Genomic DNA, 27,700 nt, shown 5'->3' with positions numbered 1-27,700 from the left:
TTAATAAATTTAGTTTTTATTCAATAACAATGATCATAGAGTTAAATAATACAAAAGCAATACATAAATAAGTTATTTCTCGTCTACCTATTATACTGGCGATTATAAGAGGCAAACATCAACAACTGGTAATAGTAATAATAATCACACTCGTTTATATTGCTAATTGTAGCAAGGGTCTAGCCAAAAATGTATAAAAAACAGTAATATCATAACACTATATATATTGAATAAAGCATGTTAGACAAAATTAGTAAAATCTAAATAATGAAAATGAAAAAATGGTCCCTTTAGCCAATATACAGACAAGTTTTTCTGTAAAAAATCGAAACAAAAATGAATATAAAATCAACACAATCACAATAAATAAAAATATTCATTTTGTTGTATATATGGCAACTAATTTACAAAAATGAATAGAATACATACAATAAAAGGGAGTGGAATCACGAAAAAATTATACATACAATTTCTTGATTTTCGCTTATCTCCTAAAAGTGGTGCGGTTAACATTTCGAATTATAGACAAACTGCAGCGACCGGAGATACTCCGTCTGGCAAAACTGGCGATTTTCACAAGACGAAAGACACCCCCGGGCAATAAATAACTTTTATACAAAAATATGAACATTTTTCCATAAACAAGCTATAACGTACATATGTCAGTCAATGTAAGTTTTGGAATAAGTTAGATACCTATCTATTATAACCTAAAAGGCTCCCTTTCAGACAGGGAGGTCCGTTTTTTCCGGGCTTGGCCTGTGGGGGTGTCGGAAGCACCAGAAGGTCTTCGCAACAGCTTTGAAACTGCCGTCTGTTGATCCGGATGCACGGGTGTATTTGATCCGGAGGGGGTTCTCGTTCTAATTGACAAAGAAAAAATATGTTCGAGTATTTAAAAACACGAAACATTATTAGTTGTGAAGCTAGCTATCAAACCATCACTGACTGAAGAAATAATTTGAATGCCTTTATTTTTTAATATAGAGTGTTTCAGAATAAACTGAATAATTCACACAGTAGTTACGGCATAACATAAAATGCCTGCTTGGGTTTTTTTTTCTTGGTGTCATCGGCATCGACTACATTGGTTATTAGCCTCATGTCCTGGGTAGGCGATGTTACTAACTCCCCGAGCCCGAAAAAAATTAAGGAGATTAACCGAAATAACAATTTTATTAAACAAAAAACTGAAATTATAAAGAAATAACATGCAAGCAACAAGCAAAAAAATAAAAATTAAAATATCAAAGCTGAGAATTGAAAAATTAAAAATATTATTAACAAAAAATTAAAAGATTCCAAAGCAAGTTACGTCACGACGTTTCCACAATCGTCTTCGGGTGATAACTGGACTTATTCCTCCGAGATCTGACTATTAATAGGTCATTCGAGTGCTTTCACTTCCTATCCCCTCTTCCCTCTCTCCGCTTCATTGGTTTTAGCGGGAGATGATCGTTTAGCGGGAGATGATCGTTTGGCGGGAGTTGGTCGTTTTTCGCTTGATCAGAGGTTTCCATATGTTACGTATCTCTACGCTAGCTTGGATAAATGTGTTGTTGGACAACATATACGCAGCTTCTTTGAATTTTCTCCTAAACCAGTGTTCCTCTTTGTGGATGATTTCAGCTTGAGCCCACTTGATATTATGTTGATGAGTCCAAACATGCTCTGCTATTCCGGATTTGCTGGTTTCTCCTCGCTGTGTGTGTTCTTATGCAGATGGATAGAATTATATTCATGAACTTGTTTATTGAAATTTTTACTTTTAAAACGAATCATCGGTAAACTCATGTAAAAGTAGTACAGAAATCAACGTTTTTTTTTTACATTTGAAATCATCGATTCTTTAAAACATCAATTTCAACTTCACTGAAACACTCAAATTGAACTAGAACCCCCACAGTCTTACTACTAAAATATCGATCAAACCAAATACGTCAGTGATGGTAGGATAAAGTTTATGCTTTACACAGTTCTAGTCTAGGTCTAGAAAATGTTATGTGTTATATGTTACCTAGAAGCTGTCCGCAACGTAGGAGCGACACCAATTGTCACTTGCTTCACTTTGCTTGAACTCGCACTCCTGGTTAAAAAAATCAATACATGCCAGTTAGTACAAAAGTTATAGCAGATTAATATTCGATGGGACATTTATATTCGTGCAAGAGAGATTACGAAGATTCACTCCATCACAAAATTTGAAATGTTTTAATTCTATCAGTTTTGTGCAAGATAATTCAAGATGTGGGTTATTGAAGTTGAACTAGTCAACATGACAATAGAAAAATCTTGAATGATTTGATCACAATTCTCTGAATTATCTTGCATTGCATGTTGATTTAAGCATAATTTTTGAGACCTATGATATACCTAAAATAATGTGTTAATTTCTCACTCACAAAGAAAACATTCATAAAGCGCATGCAACGCCTAGTATCGTTGAACAAAGCAAATGTGTACAAGTAATAATGAAAACTGAGACTTTCTGTATCTTGGAAAAATACAAATAGAAATAGATTTGCTTCTCATGGATAGAATATTCAAAAATGTTTGATTTTTTGAAAATCCTACAACTATGTTCCATGTATCTTCACAAAACATCAATCGAACTTCTTCAGCATGTCTGCCGAATTATCTATTGAGCATATGAGCTGTATGAATAATACTGGAGTTTTTTCCCAACACCAAACCGTTTTTTTAACACCTCGACACGTGTTTCGATCACCAAGTGGTCATCTTCAATAGGAAGATCAAACTGTAAATTATCATGTTGGCTTTCTATAAACTATCTTTAAATTATTCAAAATCTTCATATTCATATACATCCAAAAGATATTCACCAGATTTATATAAAGTTCCCTTTAGAATTAAAAAAGAAGAAATGAAATATATTAGCAAAATTAAATTTTTAAGTCGACATTATAGTCGGAACCTAACTTGGTCCAAGCAATTTTGCAAAAAAAAAATCTAGAATATTTGGGGTTCTTTATAGAATTCGACAACAGCTTCTTTCAAAATATAGAAAATGTATATATTTTCCTTAATCTACTGAAAATTACGATACTTGATTTCGATTTGGGAAACTGCTAAAGCATGTATTCTCAAACCACTCAAAATTCTTCAAACAAAAAATGTATTTTCAATCTAGAGTACCATGAACTCACTTCAAATGTTTATAAATCTAGGACGTCTTGACCTGAATTATTTATATATATATATATATATATATATATATATATATATATATATATATATATATATATACAGAGTGACCCATTTGAAAGCGGGCCACCTCTCTAAAACTGTTATTTATTATCCGATTCAGAAGTTTTTTTTTCAATAGATAGAGCGTCAATAGTTCTATTAGAGTGCTGTGAAGTCGAAATATAAATAAAATTTTCAAGGCCTACTTCGAATTTTTTTCAAGGTCAAAAATCCAAAAAACATACTAGCGATTTTTTTATATGAAATTTGACGACGCCACTGGATTTGTGATGCTTTCAAATGGTTGTGACTGAAATTTCAAGATAAAATAATGTTTTTTAACAGAAATATGGCATAAGTAAAATATACCAATCACTGTCAAAATAATTCAAATAGTTGTATATTAAATAACAATTTTGTAAATAATATGGTTTGAAATACTTCTTCAGAACATAACAACTTTATGTGCGATATAGTTATCTTTATTAGCACACTGCAGTTTGTTGTCAAAGAATAGAAATACACATCTTTATATCATAATATAATTATCAATATTAAAACCATAAATGAACCACTACAAAAGAATGTATTAACATGACAATGCCCACACATTAAATTTTGGACTGTTCCACCAAATCTCCATTCAATTCGATACATTTATCATATCGTTTTCTAATGTTAACCAAAACATTCAATAATTGATTTGGGGTGATATCTCTGCAAGCCTGTCTTATTCTTTCACGCAGTTCCTCTTTGCTCGTTGGGCGAGTTTTGTATACTTTTTCCTTAACGGTGCCCCATAAAAAAAAATCAAGTGGAGTCAAGTCGGGATCTGGGGGGAAACTCAATCAGTGAACTATTTCGCCCTATCCACCGATTAGGAAAATTTTCTTCCAGCCAATCTCTAACAATCCTGCTATTGTGGATGGAACAGCCATCTAATTGAAATAGAATATGGGCCTCTTCTGCTAGTGGAAGTTCATCCATAGCGTTGGAAAACTCGTTTTTCAAAAAATTCAAAAAAATTTGACCATTCAAATTGTTTTCAAAAAAAAAGGGGCCAATTATTCTGGTATGTAATATTCCGCACCAAACATTTATTTTTTGGGAGTACTGTCTTCTGCAATTTATTATCCAATGTGGATTTTCTTCCGTCCAGTACCTTGAATTTTGAGAATTAACTGTTCCATTGGTTGTGAATGTTGCCTCGTCACTGAACAAAATTTTTTTCAGAAAATTCCTGTTATTTAGATATTCTCCTTGAGCCCATAAACTATACTCCATCCTCTTTTCATTATCGCCTTCTTCTAAGGTGTGAAGAAACTTTGGTTTAAAGGGCTTCATATTATTATATTTCCTAAGATTTCTCCTTATTGTTTCACGCGGTAAGTTGATGTCCAAACTTGCAATTCTCACACTTGTTTTCGGATTATTATTAAAATAATTTCGAATTCGTTCAGAATTATTTCGTCTCTGCCTTTGTACAGTATTAATATTCTTCAGGATATGTTTACTAACAGCTCCATACTGATTGAAAATTTTGTTTACTCTTCCAACTGTAGCTCTGCTAATATTTCGACGCTCCGGATGCATGTTATTGAAAATTCTACATACTTCCCTTTCGGATCTGTCGTTGTTACCACGAAGTTTTACTATTTCAATTTTCTCCTGCAAAGTCAAATTATCTGCCATACTTCTTTATTAGTGTAGGTACTTGAAGAGTTATAAACTTCACTATTAATACTGACAAATTTGTGTCTTTTCGTCTTTTATTTTAATGACTTGTCATCTCCACGGCAACTTAACTTTCAAAGCCTTCTAATAAAAATAATATTTTCGAAATGTGGCATCCCAAACATGTTTGAATGAAACCAAGATATGTAGATATTCGGAATAACTGACAACCACCAAAGAGGAACTGCGTGAAAGAATAAGACCAGGCTTGCATAAATGTTACCCCAAACCAATGATCGAATTTTGATCGAATCTTATGATTAGTTAGCATTAGAAAATGGTAGAATAAACGTATCGAATTAAATCGGAAATTAGTTACAAAGTACGGAAATTAATGTCTGGGCACTCTCATCTCAATCCATTTTTTTGTTGTAGTTCATTTATTTCATCAGTATTGGTTATTATTGATTATTGAATATTGATTACTATTTGATGTAAAGATGTATATTTCATTTCTCTGATGACAAAAAAACTGCAGTGTTTTGATGGACATAACTATCTTCTATACTTTATGGAGTTCTGTTTGAAAGAAACATAATTTGACACCATTTTGAATAACTGCTGTTTACAAGCTCGACTGCTAACGACGTGAAAGAGCATTTTAAACGATATTATTAATAATATTGTGATTTAATATGACGACAATTCGAAATATTTAGATAAAGTGATAAAAATTTTACTTATGCTATATTTCTGTTAAAAAAACATATTTCATCTTGAAATTTCAGTCACAACCATTTGAAAGCATCACAAATCCAGTGGCGTCGTCAAATTTCATATAAAAAAATCGCTAGTATGTTTTTTGGATTTTTGACCTTGAAAAAAATTCGAAGTAGGCCTTGAAAATTTTATTTATATTTCGACTTCACAGCACTCTAATAGAACTATTGACGCTCTATCTATTGAAAAAAAAAACTTCTGAATCGGATAATAAATAACAGTTTTAGAGAGGTGGCCCGCTTTCAAATGGGTCACTCTGTATATATATATATATATATATATATATATATATATATATATATATATATATATATATATATATATATATATATATAATATATATATTATATATTATATATATTATATAATTAAAAATTTACCGTTAACCATGTTTCTCACCACCATTTAACAAGGCAACCAATTGATTCATTTCTCATACAGGTTGAAACAAGATCTATCTATTTATGACAAAGGCATTACCTATCAATTACAATATTTTACTAAATGATCTTACAACGTTAAAAATGTTCAAATACGTTCAAACAAAAATTGAAAAATATTTATTGAATTGAGAAAAACCATTTATTTATTAATCAAGCTCAATAATTATTTGACCAAAACTGTTGTTTTTTACTGCTTAATTGAAAAAAAAAAAAAAGGAATTCATTATAACTTGAGTTTATTGTTGTTTAATAATTACAATATTTAGGTACTCTATTATAAACATCATTCTTTCTTGGGAAAATAAATATCATTATTATTATTATAATTTGTAATCATGAGTTCTCTGATCTGAACATTCTATTAAGCCATAATAGCTTGATTTTTTTTAAAACTCCATCATGAAATCTGCACTTTTCAGGTTATTCAATATTGCAACAACCATCATATTAATTTTTTCATTATTTAGCAATTTTTGTTTGAATGATGATTTAAAAACTTGAACAAGGTAAAAATTGGATAAGAATAAAATTTTAATAATGATCCAAAAATAGGCAAACCCATAAGATTTGCAGATCAATTTTTTCCTTGTGGTTTTTCTTGGTTTTTTTCAAAACCGTATTTCTGTTATGTTTGTTTCTTTGACTATTTATGTGATGGAACTGGCCGATATTTGATGAAAATCCATGACATATTGAAGTAAAATTTTATTGTGAGATGTTCACTCAACAGTTTAGAGAACGGCAACACATGGTTCACTATACAATTACTTTGATCAATTGTTTTTTGCTATGGTAAACTAAATATGCTTCCATCAACTCATTCAAAGGAAAACATTTCCAAGAAGTTCTGCAAATTCTTCGTTGATGTAACAAAATATCAATTTTTATTTAATTATTTGCTTGAATCAATGTCATTATTATTAATGCCAAAGTTGGATAAAATTTCCCTTTGTAAATTTTTTATAGTTCTTTGAATTTTGAATATCATTCTAGCTGCCCTGAATGAAAATATAACGTATTCTGGAAGTTTGGCAAAATAATAAAGATTTTTTTGTGAAGAGCCGTCTATATTTACTTTTTTTGTCGCTTAGATAGGTATAAAGTAAACCTTAGAAATATTAAGGAATTTTAACAGGCAAAGGTGAGTTTATCCTAATAGAGTGATTTCAAAACCATTGTATTCAAATTCAACCAAATCGCATGTTCTCTATGCAAAACAATCATCAAATATAATGGTCAAAATTATTTGACAACTTGGGTTCTTGTAATACATGCATAAAATAGATTTCACAAAAAGTTCAGTTGGCAAAAATGTGTTTTCTTTATAAACACTTGTGAAACAATCAACATAAAATAGATTATACATCAACAGGGAACAAAAGCCAAGAATGAAACAAATTTTAACACAGTCACATTCACGTTGAAAAAATTGAAATTTGCATGCTCAGTATCGAAAATTATTAATTACCTATTCAGAACAGGAATTTTCGATTTGCTGGACTTGCTGCCAGAAGATTTCGTTCTGGATTAGTTAGTAAAACATGGAAAAAGATGTTAGTATATGGCAAGAACAAAAACTACTTCACACATTCAAAAACACGAAAACTATCTAAAGTAAACTTCTACTTCAAAATGTTCGAAAAACAGTTCTATATGCGCTTATGAAAAAAAGTTTGCTTCTCAGTAGAACCATGAAATGAAGCCTAACAAAAGTCCAATCTAAAGAACAAAAAATCTTCAGTTGATTTGTAAAACATTGAAAAAAACACACACACACAAAGGCATGCAAAAGGCATCAAACAGTTACCCAGAAGATAAAGAGACAGAGCATGAACTCGATGTAGAATCGGGATCTGTGTCCTCACTTTTTCCTTTATATACAGGAATGCGAGACCTTGATTGAATACCAAAGAGTTAGAATAACTACGTTTTGACTGATTTTAGCACTTTCATTGAAATATACAGCTATTTGTCTATTCAAGGAGTTACTGAAACTATCAAAAAGTATGTTTATAGTGATTTGCATGACAACCTTATTCAAACCTTCGGAGGAGTCAAAATAAGAGGGTAATATTTTTTTCCAAATTTCCAAATGCTGAAAGATTGTTTACTTTTTCCAGTCTTTCAGACATAGAGACTTGATTGATACATGTTTTGAAATTCAATAGGTAAATGTGTAGAACTACAACAACTCAGGTTGATCTTTGGTCATCACTCAATATCCTGGAGTATTGTGAATGTTTACAATCATTTGAGCAATGGTAATACATTTTTTAAACTTTGAATTGAGGCAGTTATATTTTTTAGGAGTGATAAATTTTTGGGAAAAAAAGTTTTTGGCTTTCTACTGCTCCATCTTGATACAAAATAAGAAGGATGAGGGAGTCTTCCAAAGAATGTAAAGAGTTACTTACTTCCTTTCTTTGGAAGACTCCCTCATCCTTCTTTTTTTGTATCAAGATGGAGAAGTAGAAAGCCAAAAACTTTCTTTCCCAAAAATTTTTTAAACCTTTATCTACAACTTCATAATTATCCTCTTTTAAATTCACCATATTTTTAACTAACCCTGTAGGATAATGAATAACGATGAAATATTTTATACTGGTTTGCAATCATCAGATCAATTGCTGAAATTGTTTGAGGCCGATTTTCACGATTTTTGATTTGTTGGAAATTTCGGGCCGTGAAGATAGAAAAAATAATGGTAGAAAAAAATGAGCACAATATTATTTAAGTATTGTTTCCTTTCATTTGTATTGAATATTTGGATAGCTGAGTAAGAAAATTGAAGGAATTAAGAAAGTAAGAAAGTAAGAAAACCTCGGCTTTCATTTTCTCGAAAGTTGGGAAATTTTGCTGGTGGGCTTGGGAAAATTTGGATTACCTCCCCGGTTTTTCTTTTCGCTTCGGCCCTGGATGTAGGTACATATGAATAAATGAACTTTTTTAATTTGATTTTACAGATGAACAAAAACAGTGATATCGAGTTATGCTTAATCTGAGTTACACATATTTTTTCATCCTTCTCAGGCCTCGCTTTCAATTTCTTTTGAATTTGTCTAAATTTGTATATGTTTCTGATGTTTTCAGAAGTTGTTGTTAAACAAGAACTTTAGGTGCCAGGAGACATTTTTCAAATAAGAAAATGCAAAACATAGCAGTATATTTCAACGAAAAATGAAAATACAGTTTTCTACAGTGTTATATTACAATACGGAAAATGCATCTCCAATCAAGTGTTATAAGAAGGGGATTAGGAAACTATGATACCAAAAATATGACTAGCGTAGTCTAAAAAAGTAAAAAAATCCAGTTAACTGTGGTTTAGAGGTTTAGTCAACCGATCACCATACTTAAAGAGATGAAGAATATCTTACAACGCTAATTGTTTGGACAACATCCGTTTTCGTCGTGTTCATCTTTATTTTTCAGTCTGAAAGAATAGCGTGACGGGGGACCTGTAGACTTTCGCCTAGGAGTTTTTAACGAACTGTGAAATGGAGCGAGATTTTAAAAAACCGAACCAAAAGTCCCCATGCTTAGTTTTCATTGATTTAACCTTTTACCGACACTACTGCTCTACAATGCAAAACCTATATACCAATAACTTTTAAATAGGATTCGACTTCGCTTGAGCATATTATAATAATATTCACATGAAATCCAATTCAAATTACCTTTCAATTTGGAATTTATTATTCATCTTTTTCATTTTGAATCAGAAAATATACTTATATAGTTGAAGGAATCAAAATGTGTTGAAAATAATACAACATTACTCGTACTACTAGTATTTCTTGTATTGATAGTAGTATCAACTTAATGAAGTCAATTAAAAAACATTAAAACTCTTTCACCTGAAATTCTTGAACGAAGTGAATGCCTATTTTTCGAAATTATAAAGTTTTATACTAGGTGTCAAAATAAAGATGCTCAGATATTTCTGAGAGGGGAGAAAAATCAAGGATTTGTTACTTTAGCATCTTTATGACAGACACGGGTACAAGGGCAGCTGGTAATGTTTTGAGTAAACCAAAAACAATTATTTGTTATATGATTACCTTGGTGCGGACGAAATTCCTGTTAATGTGGGAATGCTTGATGCTCTGGATATTCCTGATGATCTACCAATGTTATAAGACATGCCCAAAATTAGTAAACATTTAGATCTATTAGCAGTCTCCATCTTGTATGGACATTACATGCTCATCCACAAAATGGCGACAGCTTCATGATATGTCTGTTATTTCTAACACCAGAAATGATGACACGTTACAAATATATGGAAAAGCAGAAACAACTGAAATATTCGAAATGTCTGAACGTTTCAGTGGTTTTTATCACATTAGCTTCAAATTTCGATACAAATTAAATGCAAATACTTCAAAACTACTTTCTTTGTCGATTTGAAAATGATCGACTCTGGCATTTGATTTATTTCTCTTTTTTCCTCAACAGAGTTCAAACCCATGAATATAATGATAATCGTTACCCTACAAATATTTCAGATCTTCAAGACAATAATCTGAAGAAAATTTGAATTTATACTGAAAACATATCATTTTTTATAATATTGGACTATTCTAATTGGTATAAATATACCCCATTCAATTTGAACAAGATTCCTATGGCTGGGCTTCATCTTGTAATGTTATCCGAAACATTGATGTCCGCCAATTTGTATAATTTGATGTTTACATAAAAGTAGTTGTTTTGAAAGAACTCTCTCTCATTTACAATTTATATGAAGTAGTTGTAGAGAGAAGGCTTTTTCTTCTAGTTTGTATCTGAAAGTAACTTCTATGCATGATTTTCACATATTCGTAAAGAGTTTATTTCTAAACGTTCCAGCAAGTTCTTCCATGAACATTCTGAGAATATATCACAATATAGAAAATATACACTGCTATTATCATCGTCATTAATTTTTCAAACACCAAAGTCGTTAAAATTCCGAATGTAAATGATTAAATATACCTTCAATATCTACTTTTGATTATTCAATTAATAGCAAATCTGATATAATCATCATAATTACCTTGTGGCAGGACTAGCAGGTGATATAAGACCAGTAGGGGTTCGTGGCCTTGAAGTAGATCCGTTAATATTTTTTTCTCGTTGTTGCGGATAGGGTTGTAGCACTACGACCCGAGACAGGGGTTCTCCTTGGTATTCTTGAGGGTGTGGAATCATCTGAATAAAATCAATGAAATACTGTAAGTTTTAGTTGTTAGGCTAAGTTAGATTTAATTGAATAACTACTCAACAATTCTATTTACCTCAACTCAAATCCTCTCAAAATTAAAAATGATTTTGAATCAATGGTAACATTTTCAACCAAATAATATAAAATATATTCAAAATTACATATCAATGCTGAGTTTCAATCAAAAGAAATTTTCTATAGTACACTGATAAAAAAGATTTTGTATTCAATTTATAACTCATATTCCGATCATCAAGTCAAATGTATCTGAATAAACATTTATTCTTAATGATATAACTTTTCAAAAAAATTTGACAAAAATTGATTAATATCAATTTTTTTCCTGTTATCATTATTCATTATCACAACTTTAGAAAAGTTCGGGGTAACCTCCAGAAGAAATACATAAAGCACAATCGGTTCTGATGGATAAACAGTTTTTGACAAGTATAACAGAAAAAAAGTAATTTTCCGTAAAATGCTTATGTACTTTCAAACCACTTGATATCAAAAATTTGCAGCTCGTGAACAAACAAAGATACCTCACCTGTACTATCTAAAGAAAGATTCGATCCGTGCCTAGACGGCGGCTTGCTTCCAGGTCTGCTGCCTGTTCTCGAAGCAGGTCTTGAGTTATTCCTGGATCCTCCTGGAGTCAGCGTAGACCTATAGGACGGTTTCCTGGGGGTGCGGAATGTAGAACTCTCATTATCAGAGAGGGAATCGGGTGTACCGACTGAAAGGGAGGATTTCGAGGTGCGGGGTTGACTTCCCATCGGCATGGATCGCTGGGACCTCTCTCGAACCTGTAGAATGATAATGTTCAAGAATCACTGATATGAGATTTTGTTTGTAGGTGGTGGAAATTACGAGACTGTTTTTGAACGATTTTCTGAAATGAGACAGTTGTCGATAGTAACTTTTGTAATTCGAATAGGAAAAATAACAATTGATATCGAGCACATACTTCAGAAACACTGATTTTCCATTGTTCAACCAGAAACAGTATTATTAATATATTTCAATAATTTCGTCGATTGGTAGTTGACATGCTCTGTAATAGAATTCAAGGTGTGATTTGAAAAAATAACAAATGATATCGAACACATACTTCATAAACACTGATTTTCCATTGTTTAACCAGAAACAGTATTATTAATATATTTCAATAATTTCGTCGATCGGTAGTTGACATGCTCTGTAATAGAATTCGAAGTGTGATTTGAAAAAATAACAATTGATATCGAACACATACTTCAGAAACACTGATTTTCCATTGTTTAACCAGTAACAGCATTGTTAATATATTTCACTAATTTCGTCGATCGGTAGTTAACATGCTCTGTATTAGAATTCGAGGAGTGATTTTGAATTTGATAAAAATTATTCTGCTCATTAATCAACTGCTTCCCTCAAAATTGAAAAATTCGAATTTCAAGATATATCAAGTTAGGATATACCAACTAATAAAAGTGCTTCAGTGCTTGGAACAAACTGTTGAAAAAAATCTGTTTTTCCGTTAACCAGCTGTCGCACCCCTACGAACGATAACCTTTAGAAGTCGAAACTTGTGCGAACTAAGGATTAACGAGGTCTCACCTTTTAACGTGTGATCCCTAACACGAGTTGGACGATAGCAAGTGAAAATCGATCGTTCAGACAAGGGCTTGAACCACGGCAAGTCAATTCGAGTGAGTGAACAAAGCACCCACGTCGAACTGCTTGGCTACCGACCGAAAGATACGACTCTTATCTTTCTTCAGCTTCCACAAGTTCCATAAAAATTCATCAAGACTGCTAGGATGGAATCAATTAATGTACTTGGGAACTCAAGGCCAACGTGTTTTTTTCTTTTCTCGTTTCATCGAAGGCCTCGTTGTTTTCTTCTCCAAAACTTTTCGTCAATGTGTACGATAGTTTATATTTTCAAAGGAATATATTCTAGTTTGAATAGACAGTTCAGATAAAAACTAATCAAAAACACAAACACTATTGAGATTTTTACCGCCATTCATATTTTAAAAAAATTGAATATTCAACACTTTCAAAATGCATCATTCTCCAGTGCTAGTGTGAAGTGATGAAATAAAGATATTATTAAGGCAACAAATGGAAAATCGTTCAAAAGCAGTCATTTCCAGACAAAAAAAGTTTGTGTTTGTTATCTTGCATGTGTTGATGATTTTTTTTTTGGTCATTATTAAACAACTGAAACTGCCAAATATACCTCATTCAAATAATTTCGGAAATAATGAATATTGTTGGTTATTAAAAAATCATCAACACATGAAACTAAATTTAAATTTGGAATGAAATCATCTCAATTCACTGTGAAACTGTGATTATTGTGCATAGTTGAATAATAATAAGAAAATAACGAGTGAACTTTTTTAAGTGGTTTTTATAACTAATGTGCATCTAATGCGTTGAAACGAACATATTTTTCATGTTGAATTATTGAGACGACCATTTCAAATATAGTTATCAAGCTACAAGTTATCTAAAGCCACATAAATCTCCAGACTTATTCTTAACTTACCAGTACTGTGCTTACCTGATCTGGACTCGTCAAAATTATCTTCAATCGAAATGTATAACGTAAGTTTCATTTCACTATCAGATTTCATCGAATCTATTCGAGGTTGAATTAAAAAAAATAAAATCAAAGATGGCATGAAAAACTTGATTTGATCACAATATAAACTTCATGAAAATAAGCACGAAAATAAATTGGTACACAACCTCGAATGATTCTGAAGGGACCGAATTATATTGTATTATCGATTTACCAAGAATCTGATGAATGCTATGAAAAGTGTGAAAAATAAAATTGGCAAAACTGAATTGAATTGTGAAAAAGTAAGGTGACAGTTACAACCTGTAAATATTTGTTCCTAATTCGGATATCAATGGACATCATCGGAAACTATTAAGATAGCTGATAAATTAATAACTGAATATTTGTAAAGAATTTTTCTCTCTATAAAGTTATCTCATAATAACTATTTCATTTCTCAGATACTTGTACCGATAATTTAGCAATACAAAATTTTATACAATTTTGAATTTGTTTTTCAAAGAATATTATCATCTACTAACCTTATCTATACCTACCATGGGTACTTGTGACAAATACAAAAGCTTATGGTGGTCCTTCTCTGGGCCAATAACAGCAACTGAACAATATACCATCAGTCAGTATCGGTCCCACATACAGAACGTCCCAGTATGAGTTCAAATGAATCAAATGATCAATAAAATGTTATTACTTAAAAACGATTCTTTTCTGATTCGAGCACTGTGAGAATTCATATTGGGACATTTTGTATTAACTGACAGAGATTCAATTGTACCAAAACATTCACACAGGGATAAAAACAAAATTGGTTGAAATGATTATGTCAATTGAAGGTCAATTGAAATAAAGTGTGAGAAGGGGACACACGTGCACATGCTATGTAGAATTTACAGTATTTTGAACAATTTTCAGTGGTGCAATTACAGTGTACAATATCATATATTATATTACAGTGCAACAACAAAACTATTTGACAAATATACAAATTCAACTATTAAACGTTAATGATTCGTTTTACGATAATCTGATTTGCTAACTGTTAACATTCTAAAGGACTTTCTTCACCATAATAACAGGAGATCAAAAAAACACTTTCCCAGAAGAATGTCATTTCTGCCTTTATCCTATACTCTGAGAAAAGCTCAGAAGACCAGAGGTAAAATGTCATATTGATATGAAGCTCAAACTTTGCATGCTCTGAATCCTTGAGGAAATTCGAGCTATCGGTATAAACATCACGGCATACAAGTATATAATGGTCCACATCAGAAGATCATACATGAAAATTGTAGGTAATTTGATGCAGAAAACTATTATCCCTGCTTGGTGTGGACCAGTATCCCATTCAAAAGCTAACCGCCGTACTGAAGTTTCCCTGCAGTATTTTACTTGGAAAGGCAACGCTGATGCTACCAAAATATTTGAAATTACGATCTCTGTTATTTTGGAGTTCCGAAATGAACTGAGAAAAAGATACCCAATGGGTATGATGCATTTTCATGGGATTCCATTCCCAAATCAACAAACCCGAAAGTCATCAGACCATACAAGAAATGGTTTTCTTCAGTTCCAATCCATACTGATGAATTGAAAGAGGCTACTGTAGAAAAGAAAATGTTACCTTTTTCTGTTACCATTAGTGATCAAGGCATAATTTATGCCTTTATGCAGAAAACTATTATCCCTGCTTGGTGTGGACCAGTATCCCATTCAAAAGCTAACCGCCGTACTGAAGTTTCCCTGCAGTATTTTACTTGGAAACGCAAAGCTGATGCTACCAAAATATTTGAAATTACGATCTCTGTTATTTTGGAGTTCCGAAATGAACTGAGAAAAAGATACCTAATGGGTATGATGCATCTTCATGGGATTTTATTCCCAAATCAACAAACCCGAAAGTATCAGACCATACAAGAAATAGTTTTCTTCAGTTCCAATCCAAACTGATGAATTGAAAGAGGCTACTGTAGAAAAGAAAATGTTACCTTTTCCTGTTACCATCAGTGATCAAGGCATAATTTATTTATTTCATAAATATATTTGTTTTTTTTATTGACTAGCTGCTGCAACAAAAGAGAACAGATGGTTCAAAAGTAAGATCCCTCCCATTTCTTCAGGTCCAACGAGTCTCACACATGAGACTCATGGGCACGTTTGTACACAAATGGATCAAAAACATCTTCAGGTTCTGGTGCAGATGTATACAGTCGTAGACTCGAGACAGATATCAATCTGGCCAGTTCATCCGCATTTCAGGAGGAAATGTACACCACTGACTTATTTGTGGAGAGACTGGAGAAACCAATCTCACATGTGAACCAACAGAAGTATTCTCAGATAGCCAAGCACCTCTGGAAGCACTTATCTGAATTGTTGGTATTGAATTCCAAAAAAAACTCTGCTCAATAAAACAATTAACAAATTGTATGTTATTGTTTGTATTCCTAACAACATCAGCCTGGAATATAATAAAGCTACTAACTCCTGTACAAGAGAGATGTTGAATAGATTAACTCACTTCGAATATAACATAACCTAACACTAATGAACTTTCAATATATCCACATTATAACTGAAAAAATAACCGAAACATCACTCATGTATGTACGAGAGACATTGAAGTGAATCTCCTGAAAAATTTCAAACTAGTGTTTCATGTATGAATAAGTCCTAACAGTTTTTATGATCATAGGTATGTACAGAACAAAAATAAAAACTTTGGTTTACTCTCTTTTTGTGCGTCCCAAGTGTGAAAATATTTCGTGGAAGTGCACATTTGCCAATTTTTGAAGTTAACCCCTTACACGCCCCTATTATATTCCAAGAAGAACAAAACCCGCCCATATTCTTCAAAATACTCTAACTTCTATCCACCAACAAATCACATACATTATCACACAGAGGATCTTACGCTAATAAGTACCACACCCGGGGTGTAAAACGTCTAAAAGAAAAACGGTGATTTACCCAATAGCAGGTGTTAGGATTAACGTGGGCCATGTGTAGTGTGGGACCCGCCGTAGAACCAACGTGCAACGGGTAAGCGTTGCCGCAATCCCCTCTCGCTCTTATTTCGTCGAAAATAGGCATCAGTTCTGCTAGGTGTTCGTGAGCTAAATCCATGCGGAAGAGAATTCGGGAAGAAAATAGTGAGTGATTGTAAGAGTGAAATCAAAGTGTATTTCGTGTGCTGGTGAATGATGTGAAGATATAGAAACGTACGGTTCTAAGGTCTCTGGATGAATTAATCTTGTTAAGGTTCTTGTGGATCGCGATATTCGAATTACTCAATATCAGGTCAAAATCAGGAACTTGTTATTTTTTTTTGAATGTTGAATAAAACTAAAATCAACTTTGTACATTTTAGGTTGAATGTTGATTTTGCAGAAGAGTGAATTAACTTATACCAAGAAAACAAAGTTTGCCAACTAGTTTACTTTAATTAACAATTTACCTCTCGGAAGAACAATGATATTTTTTAAACTTCTCAACAAGTTTTGTAACCACCAACAGACTGATCTATCAGTAGTCAACCTTCTCCGTAGAAATAATTCCTGCTTTTTATCAAAGACAAAACAAGCACTACAGAAAAATCCTCAAGGCCCCAGGGGTTGGCCTACCTATGGGGCGCGTCCCCAGGTGGTGGATAGGGGACCAGCCCGGGGACTGGAGGCCCTGTTCGGGAAGCCAATGTGGCCTTACGGACGGGCTCGCCGGAGTCCTGGTCAGTGGCAGAAATAAGTAAGGTAAGGGGAACTAAAACCCCCAAAAAGCCTTTGCAAAACATGACACCGTGGACCAGCCTACCCAAGCTAAGGTGTAAGGAATCGTGCCGATAGCTGAATGGCCGCAGGGCGATATGCGGTTACGAACCATCCCCCTTGGGGAACCGGGCGAAACCTCATTGTAATCAGCCTACCTCTGGTAATGCGGGGCTCTGCCAGAGGTGACCAACTCTTCCCTTGCTACTCGTGGGAACACACATGAATGAAACAACAGGGCTGAACAACAGAGGCTGAACAGAAGTGATCACCTCAATCTAAGGCGGTGGCTTGGGATGAACAGAAATGTCCTTGGAATGAGGCTGGATATAGCAGATCAGCTCCAACAGCAAGGCACTTCCTGCGGCGGGCGCCAAGAGCTCCGCCTTGATTAAAGGCAAGGAACCGGTTGCACCTGTAGGAAAGCTTCCTCAATTTTGCACCTCCATGGAGGGAACCCCAAGAAGGTTGAAGAAGCCGCGCAACAACAGTAATATCGCTGCACCTTCCAAAACCTTCGCGGAGGCCACCATGAGACACCTAGAGGTTGCCAAAGAGAGTGTGTGTTGGGCGAGTCTTGGCCTACACCTGCCAATATAAAGGAGATGTCTCCTAGTGACCTGTTCACTTTCCTGGAAAGAACAGTATGGACGATGCCCTAGGAGGACAACTCCTCGGGAGAATGTACAGTGAGAAAAAAAAGTTCGAGGTGTACTGAGTTGAACCTCATAACAATGAGCAGTCACAGTCCGTCGCATATTTCTGATATGTACCGCTCTTGGTGGAATCAAATGTGCCAAGTCACTTGAACACTTACCGTAAAAGCATCTATAGAAGAGAAAGACAAATCTCCAATCTTTCTTTGAAGTTCTAGACCATCAAGGTCTCTTTTCTGGATGCAGCTTAAGAGTATGTTTAGAGTCGGAGCTCCATACATGAGAACAAAACTTCAAAGAAGCTCTGATTCTGGTTCGAAACAGTGTTCCAAGCTTTCGAGAAGTAGCCTTTGCAATTCCAACGACATGATTGTGCCAAGACAAATTGATGTCCATTTCAACCCCCAACAAACTTTTCGAAGCAGAAAGCGGAATTATTATATCCGGTTTGGAGTCATTTAACTTTTTGGAGAAAACCGATGCCTGAGTTTGTGTTGTATCATAAGAAGTTAGTTGAAATGAGTCTCTAAATGGAAGTCATTTCACAGATCGGATTAGCAAATAATGTTGATTCTCGTTAGTTAATTGACACATGTTTGTTCCTCTAACCTGGAGGGACAACCTGCAAACCGCTTGCTGACTTTTCCGAAAGTTACGAACAGCAGAAGTTGACCTTGATCAGTCGGGGTTCTAAGATGGCTTTCCAAGTCGTCTATACAGGCCTTCTCGACTCTGGTGGAAAGCAAGTACTCTGACATCAGTCTGTCAATGGTTCCCTTGACTGGATGGAATGATTTTGGTCGATGACATCTGTCATTTGGTCAAAAATTTCTATTCATCTTATGATTAAACATTATCTATCAATATTTTCTTGTTGCATATAGATTCTAATTTTCAAGCATCAATGTATTCGGAGAGGTACATATATTGAGTGGTATCGTCATCTTAATTCTTGGCAAAGTTATTAGACTATATTTTTTCTAAATTGAATATTATCGACTTCTTCAATTTCATTTCCAATTCAAACTGTAATTTTTACTAAAGAAATGGTACCTATATTTAATCATATTACAATAGGTGACACAAAAAAATGGATTTTGAAAAAAATTCGAAGAGAAACCGTGATATGAGAGACTGGATTTTTATCATTCAGTTTCAGGAAATTATTATTAAAGATTAACCAAGCTGTTACAATAATCAATAATAGGTGCTGATCGGATAACTTTCAGTTTTCCTGTTCGGATTATTGCAACAGACTTGAGAACAATAAATAAATCAGTGCACAGATGTGGTTTCAAATGAAATGCGAACATTTACAAGTATTCGAAGTGATTATGAAAAAACATTGAATTATATACATTGGCACAAAAATAATTGTACAATTCAACTGATTTTACAAAAAGTTCCATAATTTATCAAAAGGGATCCATCATTTTTCAAACAGATTTTATTGTAACATGAACCACAAAAACTCATTCAGAGACCTTACATTGTACATGTGCTTTGCTTCCGAGTTCTGTCAATGGCTGAAAGTAGTTGAAAATAATCTTGATTTCCCAAATTTTGTACAAAAAGAGTTTTGAATACACTATTTTCAGTTATTGACAAAAATCGAGGGATGAAATTCGGTGTAGTGCGTTTACATGTGAGATACACTCTACAGGGATATCCTAAAGTTCAACATCGAAATGTTTGAAATGGATAGAATTTTAGGACTTCACTGTTCTCATATTCACAAATTTCGTGAAACTCTTTCAGTTCTCAGCATAACTGCTGAGCCCAGATGAAAATTTTATGATGATTTTGTGATCTTAGAAGATAGACACTAAGTGATTGTGCAAAATAGTAGTGACAGGAAAAATTACATAATGGATATCTAGTTGTAACAATTCAATAACTATAACAATATTCATGTATTTTCCATTGACATTAAATGGCGACCTCCCGAGACATAAACACATAAATACACAAAACACATTTTAGCAGTTTGACCATAAGACTATAGTTTACTTACTTTTTTCCCGAAGTAATTTCTGAGTCCATTTGGTTTAAAAGAATTGAGCATGCAATTGTCTACTCACCTACCTGATCTTACTACTATGGAAGAACAGTAACGACACATCAAAATACAATACTTATGGATCCAATCTATCACGAAACGTAGAGAAAATGCAGTAGGTTATAAAATTACAAGCTAAAACTTTAAACTCTTTAAAACAGCAGGAAATAGTAAAATAATGGAATTTGATAATCATTTTTATATGAGGTACTTCAAGTTGTCAAATATATTTTTGAAGAATTCTAACTTCATATCAAATGGAGACATTAAACCTTGATCAATCGTAGTTGCTGGAACAAAGTCCATATAAATATAGATTGTATTGTTAAAAACTTTATCAATCAACATAAGTATGAGGATTGTAAAAGTATCAGCATAGACTCTCATAGGTCTCGTCATCGGAAAAGCTCTTCCTACAAATATGCTTGTCAGTCACTTCTCATTACTTCTCCAGAATAGTGAAATGGATTCGGTAAGAGTTGCTATTTGAATCACGAATCATTATAGCAGCTTACATTCCATGCTTTTAATTCTCCCAGAACCAAAGATTCTTAGGGAAAGAAAGTTTTTGGCTTTCCACTACTCCATCTTGATAGAAAAAAATGTGATAATCTTCCAAATAAAGGAAGGAAGCAATCAATTTTTAAAGTAGTAATTTCTGAATAAATTGTGTGGTTTTTTCTTATAATATTATCTAGATTGGTAGTAATGAGCCCTAAGCAAGTGTCTTTAGGCAAAACATCGATGTCTACCAGTGAGGATGACAATGTTCCATGTGAGTGAAATTTTACCATTCATTTAGTACATTGTGTAGAAATCCTGTGAATGATATCTGATTCAATTCCATAACGAACATTTGGAATACAAACTGAGCAGAAAAAAGTGTTTTTTATATAATTCAGTGTTCATATAAAAGTATTTGTTTCGAAAGAATTTTTCCTTCGAGTAATTCAATATAACAGAAAGCCAAAAACTTTCCTAAAAATTATTCACTCCTAAAAATATAACTCCTTCAATAAAAAGAAAGATTCTTATAATTTGAAATATGAGAAGCAAGATTTCAAAAATGAGAAAATGAATTGGATCTGATCAGGACTGGATCAGGAATGTTTGAACATGGATGGTCTTGAATAAAACAGCCATCTATGGGTGACAACGTGAAGCCAAGCTGTCACTTCGGCTCATTTGACTTTTATCTACTTTCGAGAGTTTAGTTGAAGTTGAAAACAAAAAATATCATTATGGTTTGCCACAATAAAAAAAATGTATTTGCCATCGTTGCTACAGCACATGCTGTCTCTGTCTATGCTGCCAACAGTTGGCTACTTGTTAAGAATGTTATCATAACATGCCTTCTGAAATAGCATAAATACGAATATGTGAATAAAAAATGATGTATAATCATTTACTAATAACAGCTACTGTGTGATTTCTTGTAAAAAAAAAATTGGTCACAACTGAAAACATATTGATGAAGATTTTTATTGAGATTTTCAAAACCTCTTCCTGTTTGAGGTTCTGTTCTGGGAGGAGCTTTAGAATATAATTTTCACAGTTTATTCGATACAGAGGATGCCAATCCATTGCCGTTACTTCATCATCATCATCTTGAAACTAGTTTCAGTTTCTTATCAACCAGATCGTAGTACAAAAATTAAGGAGTTTATTCAAGTCACTTATAACCAATGTGCTAATTAATTAACCTTTATCTGAGTCTGTTCACGTTTGAATTTCAAAAGCTTCACTTCTAGAGACGAAAGTTCTCAAACTTCAAACCTGAAATGTTCAAGAAGATATGTTATGAAGTGAATTTAGCCTTCGACTTTTATCTCACAAGTTATATTCCAAATTATTACAATTTTTCAAGAGTGAACACTTTAGCATCGATTCAATTGGTTTGAGAAGAACTCTACTTAAATTTGTATACAAAAAAACGATTCCTTCAATTCTCAAAACAAAACATTCATTTTCATAGCTGAAAGAATTGTCTTTTGTTTCTTTACCAGAATATTTTGTCAGCATGTATGAAGTTTCTGAATTTGAACCTTATTTCTTTCTCAACATTCCTCCAACACAATAAATGTCAATTCGTCATATTAGTTGAGTGTATCTGAACTATTATTTGAAAGTTTTTTATTCCCATTAAAATGGTTCCTCAAAAAAGTACCGACTAAATCTCCTGTTTGATATTTCAACATGAATCATGTTTTACATTGCGTAAGTGAATGAAATATGACTGAACTGGACTTTGAGTTAGTTCCTATATTATTAGTTGCCTCTTGACAAAGAATTAGAAAAGTAATTCTTGTCCCCACACAACGAATTTCGTTGTAAACTTGATTTACGAAAAACCGCATGCATTTTCTCTTGACGTTTCCTCAAAAGTCCCCCACCTGACACCTAAAATAAAATCGAAACCGTGCGAATCTGGTGCAGTACCTTATAGATTGGCCCTTGGGTTGTGCGCAGTGAAGAGGCAGAGGAACCTGAGGCGGGACTAGATGCCGAAGTTTTGGGTTTGAACGCTGTCATAGTTTGCGACACACCGTCAGCTAGGATGAATTGCTCGCGCAGCTCTATGTTTGTGCGTCCTTTGGCTGTGATAGATTGAAAGGATGATGGAAGAAGTGGATTGGAATCGACAGGTTACGTTGAACGGGGATAAGTGAGAGAACGAAAGAAAATTGAGGTAAATGGTGTCAGGTACGGAAAAAGGTGGAAGTAAACAAACAAAACAAAATAAGCAACACTCTAAGTTTTCTATATTCTAAATGATGCGATTAATTCTGTGATACTTTTCAATAATTACACTATTACACATAAAGTCGTTATTACCTAAATAGAAACGATATTATTGAATTTTATTTTCGATTTTGATTTACTGTTTCTAAAAATATAATTTAATATACAGAGTGACCTACAGAAATAGGTTCACGATCTGTGTGTATTTTTGACAGATGAAGGCTTTGAAAAAAGTAATACGATAACTTTTGATTGAATTGATACACACTTAAACTTTCATGTTTTTAACGTTTTTATAGTCGAAACATATCCGGGAACATATACAGGAGAAGTCTTTATGAAGGGAGGGAACTAAAGAACTGTTTTAACGAATAATCTGTGGATAACCCAGATTATGTCCAGAAGAATATGACATATATCCAGGTATCTGTACAAACTAGTATAAAAAATAAGATTGTTGTAATGAGCGTCATGTAAAAGCTAAGGGAAAATACAATAAGCCCATGAGGCTGCAGTGTTTTGCATTGTCTTGGGCAAAAGTACAAATCAGACGGATCCTGAGCAGTAGAAAAAAATATGTCAAATGAAAAATAAATGACAAAAAATGTTTTCAAACAATGTACGATGTAGTCGACAGGCATGGATCACTAAGTAAGTAGTAAAGTAGGTCCGAAGTGAGTGGGTTTATTCGACCCTCCACTGCAACCCCAGAGGGTTTACTGTGGCTCACACCTATTTGAACTCTACAAAATATGTTGAGATTATTAACGGGGCTGATTCGCTTATTCCATAAGTAATCTTTCAGGTTAGATAACAATAGTGGTCCGCGACGAGAAAGACTTTTTCATCACCTCCCAAACAGACACAGTACACACCATCTTCCAAGTTAATTGCCTTTCCTAACTTTTCATAGGAAGAATTGAAAACTGTAGTGTAAATTGAACCTTGTGATGCACTGTTTGGAGGCTTTGGTGTAGTAATGAATGTTACTTGAGTTTTTTCCCACACCAACATCTTCAAGAGGAAGATGATCACCAAGTGACCTTCTTCCTCTTGAAGATGACACCTTGATGATCATCAAAATAATTTTGCCACACCAGAACAAAATACTCAACGCATTGAGAATGTTTTTTGTTCTGGTATGAAAAAAGTGTTTTTAGTATATAATATTTTTTATTGAATTTCACCTAAGCCGCCTAATCGTACATACATTGATATATCAACAATATACAATTAAACTTTTATGTTTTGGACAGTTTGTATAGTCAAATGAAAACAAATAGTGGAAATTATCTTCAAAAATTGTACACTAATAAAAATTGTCAGATGTTATGTTGATAATATACAGTGTATGTCTTACTAGTTGTGAATTTTTTTGAATAATCAGTATTGGATAAGCAATATTGTGAAATAAATTTTTATATAGCTGAAAATTGTTTTATATAAACATATATTGTGAAAAAAAATGATAGATAAGGCAAAATTGTAAAATTAATTTAGGTTGGTATACCTGTATGGTTGGTACGCTTGGATGGTTTACCTGTATGGGTTACCTTTATAGCATAAATAGGGTTAGCTTCGCATTAATATCTAGTTTTAATCTTCCTCTTTGAAGATGATCACTTGGTGATCGAAACACTTGTCGAGGTGTTAAAAATAACGATTTGGTGTTGGGAAAAAACTCCAGTAATATTCATTACTACACCAAAGGTTCCAAACAGTGCATTATAAAAACAGGTATATTGTGTATTGTTGCCCATCCCATACCAATTGAAAGTAACTTCAGACACAGTTTTGGAATCAACTCAACAAGGTTACTTCAGGAATTAGAGAAAATGGAATGTTGCAAAGACAGTGATGACGTTTCTTTGTGTGAGGATTATTATCAAATTAATTTATACAAGAAGGCTCCCATGTACTGAAAAACAATACACTCCGTTGTTTAATAAATGAACTAATTCAATCAAAAGTTGCAGGTGGTTAAATACCAATAAATTATTGAGGAAACAAATTCATACAACAATTTTAACTCATTGTATAATACTTATACATACGTAAGAATACGTTATGATAGTTCTAGCTGAAATGTATTTGAGTAAAAATTCACAGAGAGAAAGCAACTGTTTAATATTGAAAAGTATCACGTAGAATGCGGTGCTTATATATGGAACTGAATATAACTTTAAAGATTGTAGTACCTATATCATTTTCAATACTTAAAATAAAAAAAATAAAAAAAAAAATATCAACAAAATTATATTCAGTTGTCAAAACTATAATATACAAAATGAAAAACCATAGAATAATAATTGAAACCAAAATCAAATTGTGTATGTGTTTGTGTTATACCAAAAACAAAAACATGCGATTAGTAGACACCAAAACTAAAATGTTAACAATATCATACGGCTCTGTAGCCTCCAATCTGAACACTCCTAGATCGAAATCAGTGAACATATCAATTCGAAATACAAGAGCAGCCAAAAAACTGAATATCAAATAATAATAATATCCAAATGAAAACGTATTACTACGCCGCAGAAGCTATCAAGTCGTTCAGACTGGAGTTTACTTGTGCCAATTTTCTTACCCAAGGGACACCAAGGCTCGTGCTGTTCGGGTATATTAGGATGAGGTAGTGGTAAAACTAACGTGACTAAACATTTTTTGCGACATATACACAACAGTGAGCGAAACAAATTGTTAAAACAAAAAACGTCGCGGAACGTAAGCATAACATAAAATGGTGGTTGCCAAATAAATGTTAAATTAACGTTTGTGTGGGGATTGTTTATTTTTGGAAGGGGGAAGAGAAAATTTTTATTAGTACCAATGAATAATGAAGCAAAGAAGTCTAACACTGGACTGTAAACGAACACGAAAGTGACTTTTTTTCCTGTTGAATGAATATGCAGTGTGAGACTTCTTTCAGTTCTTAACGCTTTTATGGCCATGTACACAGGATGTAATTTTGTGAGTGATGAAGGAAATGAATATGATATTTAGCTGAGAAACATAGCGATAAGCTCAAATTGAATTCATTGCAGATACTAGCGTGTACACTATTTGCTTTTACCTTACAAGTGTACTCTTAGGACTTTACCATTAGAATTATTCTTTCAGTCTACAGCAGATTAAGTAATGAAGATATTAAAATGGGAGAGTGAACTATTCACAATTTGAGCACTAATCATCATTAATTCAGCAACATCAAATCTGGGTAACTGCATTTGATTATGTTTTGTCTCAATAAGCCTAGTTACCTTGATTTGAATGCCGAGATATCATTTTCCTTCAATTGTTTCTCTGAAATCTCACCAATTAAAAAGTAAACGTTAGAGTATGTACGAGAGGTTGAGGTTTATCACGAATAGGAGATTAGAAGCCATATAGTTATTAATTATTCTCAGGAGACGTTTCAATGTTAATGTGATTAATACATGAATTGATGTTAATAATTGAATTAACTGGAAAATTTTGAATTATCAAAGCAGTTAATGAGTATTGACTGAGATATAAACAATGAATTGATTATTTTTGATATTCCCTGTATTGAAGTAATGAAATACGAATCTGGGGTCACACAATTGAATAAAAAGTGGTAATTTTCGTTGAATATACATGATTTTGTGCAGATTTGTATGTTTTTGTGAATGCATGTGTAATTTTAATCTACAAACACTTTCCAATCATGTTTTCAAGACAATGTTGAAAACAACTCACACCAATAGAAATATCTCTCCATTTTCTAATCACCCAACTGAAATATTGTGTGAACCCAGATATTTCTGTCAGACTTTTTTTCATCAAATCACAGAAAAGGCATGTCTAACATTAATACAACATAGTAGTATTCTAGCAAATTCCTTTGTTTACATTTAGATCGTGAAGTTGATGGAGCGAAAGAAAATCTGGCAGAAATTCAGATTTATTGTGAAGGTTGAATTCGTTCTTATGAACAGAATGTAACTTACCTCTGCAGGGGTCATTCTTTACTAGGAACTCATCCAAAGCTACCCAACCACCTCCGACACGTACCATAACGGTACTTCGGAGAATGCGTACTAGTCGTAGTTTTTGACTTTCTCCAAACTGCGACAAAAAATTTATATCAACTCAATATTGATGGAAAGTTCAACAGAAAAGTTGCAATATATATTATTTGATCAATTGATTTTTCATTTATTTTTTATTCTGTGATTTCAAGAATAAATTACAATTTTTGGGAAAAAAAGTGTTTGGCTTTCTACTACTCCATCTTGATACAAAAAAAGGATGAGGGAATCTTCCAAAGAAAGGAAGTAATCAATTTGAAAATAAGTAACTCTATACATGGATGTGTAGATCATGCAAAGAAGTAACTTTCAGTTACTTCTTTGCATGTAACTTTCAGTTACTTCTTTGCAAGGCAAAACATCGATGTATACTACTGAGGATGACAGTGTTCCATGTAAGTGCAATCTGTTACCATTCATTTAAAATAGAACTCATGTGAATGATATCTGATTTTTATTCCACAACAAATGTTTGAAATACAAACTGAGTAAAGAAAAGTATCATCTGTATAATTCAGTGTTCATATAGAAGTATTTGT

General features: G+C 33.1%; 1 protein-coding gene across 1 annotated transcript in view; it reads right to left on the bottom strand.

Moving 5' to 3' along the window:
- shot (dystonin-like protein short stop) overlaps positions 1–27,700 on the bottom strand; it is a 247,145-nt gene continuing 219,445 nt past the window's right edge. The window contains 10 exon segments of the mRNA XM_074173472.1: positions 1–863; positions 2,018–2,086; positions 7,573–7,626; positions 7,912–7,998; positions 10,166–10,228; positions 11,143–11,214; positions 11,216–11,297; positions 11,858–12,116; positions 22,804–22,961; positions 27,081–27,198. Of these exon segments, the coding sequence (XP_074029573.1) occupies positions 704–863; positions 2,018–2,086; positions 7,573–7,626; positions 7,912–7,998; positions 10,166–10,228; positions 11,143–11,214; positions 11,216–11,297; positions 11,858–12,116; positions 22,804–22,961; positions 27,081–27,198 (1,122 nt within the window). The 3' untranslated portion in view covers positions 1–703.

The sequence above is a fragment of the Leptinotarsa decemlineata genome, unplaced genomic scaffold (assembly GCF_025532065.1).
Source record: "Leptinotarsa decemlineata unplaced genomic scaffold, Ldec_3_MD MMD2_tig00000251_RagTag_RagTag, whole genome shotgun sequence".
Classification (NCBI taxonomy): domain Eukaryota; kingdom Metazoa; phylum Arthropoda; class Insecta; order Coleoptera; family Chrysomelidae; genus Leptinotarsa; species Leptinotarsa decemlineata.
Note: the sequence above shows the minus strand (reverse complement) of the source record. Positions and strands in the feature narration are given on the sequence as shown.